Source organism: Halyomorpha halys, unplaced genomic scaffold, assembly GCF_000696795.3.
Source record: "Halyomorpha halys isolate HHAL.00 unplaced genomic scaffold, Hhal_1.1 Scaffold876.1, whole genome shotgun sequence".
Taxonomy (NCBI): Eukaryota; Metazoa; Arthropoda; class Insecta; order Hemiptera; family Pentatomidae; genus Halyomorpha; species Halyomorpha halys.
In genome coordinates this window covers 29783-38812 of record NW_027114409.1, presented here as the reverse complement: position 1 = coordinate 38812, position 9030 = coordinate 29783, and the positions used below count along the sequence as shown (strand labels likewise).

At 29.9% G+C, this 9030-nt stretch overlaps 2 protein-coding genes across 4 annotated transcripts in view; one reads left to right on the top strand and one right to left on the bottom strand.

Annotated features, from left to right (window-relative positions):
- Nucleotides 1-887: 887 nt before the first annotated feature.
- The window catches only part of LOC106686781 (mitochondrial amidoxime-reducing component 1), a 13952-nt gene continuing 5809 nt past the window's right edge, over nucleotides 888-9030 (top strand). Inside the window, exons 1-5 of one of the 3 annotated variants that reach the window (XM_014430289.3) lie at nucleotides 888-1040; nucleotides 3082-3315; nucleotides 4379-4552; nucleotides 4688-4880; nucleotides 6019-6227. In XM_014430289.3, the coding sequence (XP_014285775.1) occupies nucleotides 3086-3315; nucleotides 4379-4552; nucleotides 4688-4880; nucleotides 6019-6227 (806 nt within the window). In that variant the 5' untranslated portion in view covers nucleotides 888-1040; nucleotides 3082-3085. Of the gene's footprint in view, nucleotides 1041-1517; nucleotides 1674-2922; nucleotides 3004-3081; nucleotides 3316-4378; nucleotides 4553-4687; nucleotides 4881-6018; nucleotides 6228-9030 lie in introns of those variants that run through there. The other 2 variants (XM_014430287.2, XM_014430290.2) reach the window with 2 other exon arrangements.
- The window catches only part of LOC106686782 (solute carrier family 25 member 44), a gene marked incomplete at its 5' end in the record, with an annotated part of 32072 nt that continues 27351 nt past the window's right edge, over nucleotides 4310-9030 (bottom strand). Inside the window, 1 exon segment of the mRNA XM_014430291.2 lies at nucleotides 4310-4494. Coding sequence (XP_014285777.1) covers nucleotides 4488-4494 — 7 coding nt within the window.

Sequence of the window (9030 nt, the reverse complement as noted above, 5' to 3'; positions counted from 1 at the left end):
TTTCGGCTAGAGTTTCTAGCCTTCTTCAGGGCTGTTCGCTGAAAGGTTGCGCGCCTAATTTAAATTAACTTATTTGTGTTTCATTGACCGCACCCCCAACCATCTTCTCCTCATTTATCATCTACGGTCAACTATCTCTCATAATTAAAAAAGATAAACATAATTAATTATTTTGTAGTAAAATTAATTAGCTTTAATTTGAGCGCTGGCACAAAACTGCACGTCCAATGGTTTCTGAAATAAAGTTTTTCATAAATCAAACTTATTGTCCAAACAACTATAAATCAATTTATTTTAGCAAATATCATGAAAACTACTATTCCTACGAAGGTAAAGGTCATAAACTTATTAATAGTCCATTAAACTAGCTTTAATTTGATTGCTAATAGGCATCTGTACGTCGAATGGTTATTCAGATATAGATTTCTCAAAATAGATCCACTAACTAATGATATTTCAGTACATTTTTATGAAATGTTGCTTTTTAAAAGGATATAACTCGAGAACTATTTGGACGTAAATAGTTCTATTAGGACTAATATTTCAGCAAATTTACTCTTCTTTAAATAATGTTCTTTTCTAGTGTTAGAGATAGATAGATAGATATAGAGCTCGGAATGAAAAATTAATGTTTTTTTAAGGTTTTGAAACAGTCGCCATTTTTTATTCCCCCTACCTATATTTGGCAGACTCATCAATTTTGACTATTAATTATACATAGTTTTCATTAAAGTAATCAAAAATTGGGGTGAGATAACTGCCTTTTTTTCTTCCCGGCTCATGTACTATTAAGACAACAAAAGAGCTAACGTAGTGGTGATTATTGTTAGTAAACAAAACAGAACATTACCTTCACTGTGTGTGTATTACCGTTTTTACGAAAAACCAAACTTACAACGGCACTGGTGGCGAACTGGGGAACGAAATAAAATAACAGTTATTATTCGTTTCGAACAACAGTTGATTCGTTTTGAAAGAACTGTTGTTATCAAAGTTTACTTTCTCACTCCCACCAGTATCAGATAGTACGACTGCTAATGGTAAGTTATACGCAGAGCAGATTTTAGCTACAGTTGCTTTGGATACGACCGACTCTTATTCATGAATGAACCATTGATTAATAAATATTGTAACCATGACAATTTTAGCTATTAGTTTCAACTCTAGTAAATTTTTGCCTGACTACACGATCGTGATCGTTACTAATATAGCTTTCACTATCACTATCACAGCTACTACCACTATCACAACCACTACCACTATAAATGTGGAACCCTCACTATCTACTTTTGATACATTGATATTTGGAATCTAAGTAGCTTAATTTGTTCTATGGGACAGACATTCAGTTAATAATATTTACAGAAAAATAATTGAAATATCTATACTTTCATAATCCAGCATAAATAATATATATACTTACAAATTCAAACATACCATATTATCTACTAATTAAAAAAAAGAGGAAAAAATGTCAGTTTTCTTGTTGTCATCCTTGACCTTGAACTCAGATAGCCGGCAAGCTCTGATTTGTTTTGAGACCAGAGTTGTTTATTCATCTATCAAGAACAATTTTTAAGTTGACAATATTGGCTCTAAATGAACTCAAGGCATAATTATTAGAAATCGTTTAAGTTTAAGTAATACCCCTATTAATCTGTGACACCAGAAGGGTATGTGTAAACATTTGTTTGTAAATTATATCTGAATGAATTTGTCTGACTGATTGTGTCCTGTAGATATTTACATAATTAAAGAAACCCTATTTAAAGGATATACTAATTTTAAAATATTCATTCTTTAATTTATTCTCTGTATCTTACTAAGTAAACTTTCTGTAAAAATATTTCCCATCTTCAAAACTTTTTCACTACATATGGTACAATTAATGCCCTTATATTAACCATAATTATAAAATTCAGTTTACTATTATATTGTTTCATTATGAATGAAGTAATACACCATCTCTTGAGTTTTCAATATATTTAAGTATGAGATGTAGATAGTTGGCCCTAGATTAATAATTGGAGAAGATGGTCGGAGGGTGTGGTCAGAAAAAAGAACATAAATAAACAAACAATTATTTATAAATGCCAACGTTTCGACCTGAGTTGCAGGGCTAAGAAAGATACAAACACTTAACGTAAGTACAAAAAAAAAAAATATGCAGAATAATAATAATCCACTTAATTTTTTTTTGTACTTATGTTAAGTGTTTGTATCTTTTTTAGCCCTGACGAAGCCCTGCAACTCAGGTCGAAACGTTGGCTCAAATAAAAATAGTACACCAATTTACTATTTGAGTTTAATTTGACCGCAGCCGGACCAAATTCCATTTATTGACACACACAGTCAATCAGAAATCTTTCAAATATTTTGTATTATTCTATTCAATTATTTGTATAGTTCAAATTTTGTTAATATACTATTTCTTTTCAATTTTATGTTTTTCTAAATGATGGTTTTTATCTCTTTTTGTTCTATAGCCCTGATGAAGACCTGAAACTCAGGTCGAAACGTCGACATGAATAAATATTTTTTGTTTATTTATGTTCTTTTTGCCAACCGCAACCCCAACCATCTTCTCCAAATATTTAATTGCAAATATTAACTTTCTGGTAGTTGTAAAACAGTTTTTCAGTCTAAAATATGAATAAATAAATATTTTTTAAAAATATCTACTGAAATTTACAACTGTACATTATAATACATTCAGTAATTTTGACCTCGGTTATAATAAACAAGCTTCAATAGGATTTACAAATACTAAAGATAAAAATCTAAAGATATTATAATGAAGAACATAAAAATAATATTTTTTTTTAACTTCTGAGTTGTGTTATTGTTATGATTTATAGATATAAATTCACTTCTGAAGGTTTCAATTTATCAATGAGCTTCTCAGATTTCCTAATGTATTTTAATAATTATTAAGTTGTTAATCTTATCAAAGTGTCAACACTACATATTTCTCAGATAAATATGTTGTGTATTTTACCTAGGGTAACTTGAATATAGTTGAGTCAAATTCTAACCAACTAGATAAATGATTTACTAATAGATTAATTGTTTTATTTATAGAACAATGTCTTCGTATTTACCAACATTCATTGGACTTGGAATAGTTCTTGCAACTGGTCTTGCAATGTCATGGGTAATATCTAGGAGAAAGAAGTGGCGAGCTGTTGGCAAAATCTCAAAAATTTATATTTATCCCATAAAATCTGGAAGGTATAAAGAAATTGATGAAGCAGAATGTACCCCGATCGGATTAAGTTACAATGTTGGCGATGGAAAACTTCCTCTTAGAGACAGGTAGTTTATTTTATATTTCACCAGTTTTAAGTGGATTATCATTTTTATAGTGTCAATTTAGACTTTAGTGTTAATGTTTTAGTGATTATTAAAAACAGCATCAATTATAGCATTAGGAGAGGTGTCCATTAGGAGTGGTTTCACTGCATCTTATTCTGTTATCAAATGTTTTTTATTTTATGTTGAACCCTTGTCTAATTTTATGTGCTATTACATTTTTTAATGTGAATGGTGACATATTTACCCAGTGATATTTTAAAATATTAGGAGAGTGAGGTGACTCGGTGAGTAATGTGCTAGCAGTGCTACCAAATCCCAGTATCCGGATTCGAATCTGGCAGTGATAGATAATTATTTATTCTGTCCCTAAAGTCAGCCTTGAGTCAACCCTTTGGGTTTAGAATCCCTCTGAGATCCACTTAGCCTCTGTAAAGTGGGTACCCTTAATTGGGGTAAAATCTGGTGGTTGAGTGTGATGATCAAATCATCACCTCTCATAACCATTGTTCAAGAAGCAGTACTTCCTTATAAAGTAATGAACCCTTGACTTTCATGGTTATTAGTAGTACATATTTTAATTTTTTTATTTCAAAATATTAAATAATGCAATGTAATGAAATTTTTTTATAAATATGCCTGCTAACACAAAACCTTTCAGACATATACAAAAATTTAATTTATATGAAGCTGATCTGTAAAAAATAATTCTTTATTTTGGTTTTATATTCCATTGTGTTTTCCATTTTTTGATTGTATAAATACATACATTGTTTTCTCTTAACTCACATTTCATAACATAAATCATACTATATATTCTACCCCATTCTAATTTTCCTAAGGACTTTCTAACCATAGAATGTAATCGTTAACAATGAGTAACAATCATCCCTGTATGCTTATAAAGGTTTAATAAATCAACAAAAAAATTATAATAATATAATATTTATAATAATTTTCTACTGAATATGAACTACAAATATTTTTGAAATTGAAATAATACGTGAAAACAATATAATTTTACATTTTCAAGATTGAAATATTACACAATTGTTTTTATTTACAGAGTTTTTGTTGTTTACAAATCTGAAACAATGGCGTTTTTGAGTGGTAAGAACAATCCAAAAATGCTGCTGCTAAACCTTAAACCGAAGGATGACAAGACGGTGATCTTTTCATATCCTGGAAAAAGCAATATCGAGATTACTTTGCCTAATAAACATAACAACAAAATGATTACGTATGTATTACATGTATTAGCTATTTATTTTTATGTAATTTATTTAAATACAGAGACTAAAAAAAAAAAGGAATTTCTAATTCCATCACCAAATTAATTTGGAATATTACCTACTAGCATATCATTGTTTTTTAGAATGTGGAAAGATGAGAAGATTCGTATCAATGATTGTGGTGATGACGCTGCTAAATGGGTCTCTGAAGCAGTCGGTGGCAAGGAATGCGAATTCAGACTTGCTTACTTTCCTCTTAATGATGGTTGGAGGAGGGACATATCCTACCGTAAACTTGAGTTCGAAGTCTTCAAAAACACCAAAAACAAGTATACGGTATGATAGTTAATATTAGTAATTATCAATGTAATGATAATTGACCGTCGATATTATATGAGAAGAAGATGGTTGGGGGTGTGGTAAATGAAGAGTATAAATTAGTAAACATTTTTAATAGTTATTAGTTAAGAGTATCTGTTTTATAGGATGTTTGAATAATTTTAATTTTGTATACATATTTAAATACTAGATCTTCCTATGTATGTTATTTATTTTTTCTTAATTTTAGTATTATTTATTCTTTTATAGCTTACAATACTTAGAAAATAGTATTTATACTTCCAACTCTATTTACGTTTTTATATTACCTGTTATGTTCTCTAATAATTCTGTATTTCCTTTTATTAATTATGGTTGTTATGTAGTTTTTTTTTTTGCTAGAAATTCTGGCCAAAATGTTGGCTCTACTTAAATAAATTTTTACTTGTATTATATTACTATTATTATATATGTTATATACTTATATTATATTAATGTTGGCTCTACTTAAATAAGTTTTTACTTATTTGAGTTCTTCACAGATCACCTCCCCAACCATCTTCTCATATTTGTAATTATCACTTACTTGTAAATTTTCAGTTCTTTTTTTAAAGTTCAATAATTAAGAAAACCTATTTTAAAATGTGTCCAAATAAGGATAATGAACTGAATTATTTTTTCTTTCCACAATAGATTTACTAAAATAAAAATTTAAACATTTATTATAAAAGAATACAACTTATTGTATTACTTAGTATTTAAATTTATTTAGAAGAAAGTTATGCATCAATTTAGGAAGATTGACCCAAGCTGAACCTTTTGAAATGTAAAATTAAAGCATGGAATAATTTTTCTTGACGTAATTATTGTCAGCATCAAAATTTTTTTTTTTAAACCGAAACGTTAGCACTAATAAACAAGTTTTTAGTTATTTGTGTTCTTCATTGACCCACAGCACCTACCATCTTTTTTTTTTGTGTTTTCAAAACTTGATAACTGATATCAAAATTGGTGGTGGGAACCTTTGTGTCCCCTACAGTAATCTTTCTTGTCAGAATTATGAAATTCAATAACAATCAGCAGTTTTTATAAGAAAATATTGATATTTTTTCAATTTCAATGAATAACTTCTCACAAACGTATTTGTTATTTCTAGGGTGCCTATTCCGATCTGAGTAGTTACAACATGATGAATGAATCTTCCTTCAAAGAATTAAAATCAAGATTAACTAATGGTAACAGAGCAAAAATTCTTAATTTCAGACCAAATTTTGTTATTGAAGGACCTGAAGCTTATGAAGAGGATAATTGGCATTGGATTAAAATTGGTGATGCTGTGTTTGAGCGATTTCGGCCGTGCACAAGGTTAATCCATTTTTATTATCATAGAACAAAGACGGGCCAAAAATTACCTCTAGTTGACACTAATAGTCAAAATTGTCATGGATATGACCCGTATTCATGAATTGTAAATAAATATCGTATCCATGACAATTTTTGTTATTAATTTCAACTATAGCTAATTTTTGCCTATCTCTGCCATAGAATAAAATTGTTCTTAAATTATCTTGTTTACAATAGGCAATAGTGATACATTTTTTGTCTCCAAATAGTTAAGCCCCAAAGTAGGTAAATCTAAGGACTATGTTAATGTTTTACCCTGCAATTTACATTTTGTTTCAAAACAATTGTTTAACTTGTATTATGTTTGGATTATACATACCTGTCTCATACGCCAAGTTGATCAATAAAAATTTATGTGGAATAACGAATGTACCTGCCATTAAAACTAAAGTTGACACTTTCAATATAAATAATTAGTTATAATCCTACAACTTAAGTTCCAAAGGGTTAAAACTTTATTATATTTATTTTCAGGACTTTGTTTTATATCCTTTATCAACTTCTTAATTCTTTATATCATCCGAACAACGTTTGAGCCCCTCTGCCCATTATCAAGTTCTTATTATTAATTTGTGGACATATGTCATTTTAATTAATTATGAGAGATAGTTGACCATGGATGAAAAATGAGGAGAAGATGGTTGGGGGGACCGTGGATTTCGAACATAAATCATATTTTATTAAGAAGCTTATTTTAGTTTGGCCTGTAAAGGGTCTGTGTTTCTAACTAACACTACAACATAGTCTAAACAATATACAGACCTGGTCCACACAATGGAAATGTCACATTTACTCTACAGGACAAAACACGCCCTTCAGTTTACATTGATAATCACCCTATTCAATAAACACACATTGTAACTTATTTAGGACTTACCTATGACAGAAGCTTGACATGGGGCCCACAAGTCTAGACAAAATGTAAAACACTAAATTTCCGAGCGAGACAATTATATTCTATATTATACAGACATTCTAAATTAGGCGTCAGACAGAAACTTAATGTATACAATTACTTACTAAAACCCATATGGACTTACTCCTGCCAAATTTATGGACCTTCTAAAAAGACACAAATGCAAAAAATATAAACTTTTTAATCGCAATTTTTAAAACCGGCAACGTACTCACCACTCTGTTTCAAACTAGACCATTCATACCGACCAACACATTCAGACTGTAACGAACCACATTCATATGACTTACAAACGGTTTCACAGCACAATAAATGAGCATTTGAATACATTTGTATGACAGATGGCAATACATGACATCCGTGACGTAACGCAGCGTGGGCTGAAGAGGAGTTGGATGAAGGACCTCCTAGTGTATTCAAATAATTTACTGAACGTCTAGAGGATGCACCACTGGGTGCTGTTTCCTTCATGCCATACCTGAATAGTACAGCTCATTTGCTGATTGTAAACTAGATTTACGGGTGCAAATAAAAAATTGTAAAGATGAAAAAAAGAAGCTTATGTTTTTTTAATTTTCATTAGTACTGTTTGTAAATGTTTTGCCTTTAAAATTTTACTTTTTCTTTCTGTCCATCTGCATATCCAAATTTCAGTGGTATAACAAATGGATCTGTCTTAAAAAAAAAGAGTTGACAGAAAGTGCTCTTCAGTTTGATATATTTTTACTTTCACTTACCGATATATGGAATATTTAGTAAGTAGAAGTGTTATAATCATAGGCATAGGCAGAGAGGAGTAGGGGGAGCCACGGCTCCACCCTAGATTTTTGGGAACCTAGGAAAAAAAAAAAATAAAGAAAATAGTGGACTTATTTGATAGATGATTTCTTTCTGGAAACATGCTATAATTAGGAGGGTAACATTGTTGAGTTGACATCTTCACGGATCACAAAACCACAACCATAACTTTTAAGGGACCAGATGGATTTGATTCTTCGGTAAAAAAATGGTTAGATTCAATGAGCGCAATTATTCACCATATACTTATCTCTAAACATAATGGGGAAAACGAATAAAAAAGAACCTTTTTTAGATTCCATTCTTCCTATGATAATATAAAGTTTGCCATTATAATAAACTCAGAATGTTTGTTGAAAATAAATTAAAGAAGGCAAACATCGTAGATGATGTGGTTATCCCAGAAGGCTGATGCTCTTATAGCAAACCTCTTCATCAGCTCTTATATTGTATGTATTTATGTATAACAATTAAGTGTATGCTCGATTTTCAATAATTTATTGTGATAATATTAAAAAGTAATGAATGAACTTTATGAAGTAGCAATAAAATGGTGGGGGTATTTCTTGGAATGCGGAATTTCATCTCTTTCTTTTACCAACTGTTTCCGACTAGACTACATATGAGTATATATAGTTTACTACTTTAATCATACTAATACTTTATTCATTTATATAGGGTTGAGGCTTTTAGTATCAAATACCACTCCCTAATTTATATATATAAATAAGTATATGTATGTATGTGTGTAATGGGTTGATGTCTGCTCTCTTGCTTGAAGTTCACTGAGTACAAATAACTCAGTTATGTAAAATGGTCTGTGTGTTTATGAACAGCATTGTTTAAACATAAAAAAAGAATTTTTTACTAAATAATTCAAAAACACTATCCAAATTATAGTCTCAAAACATTTATTTCATTTACACGTCCAACGTTTCGGCCATCTTCAGGGACAATCTACTTAATTTACTATGAGACATATCATTTAACCATTTTAAAAAACTCCATACAGGCTATTCTGCCCAGGTCAAAACATTTATATCTATTATG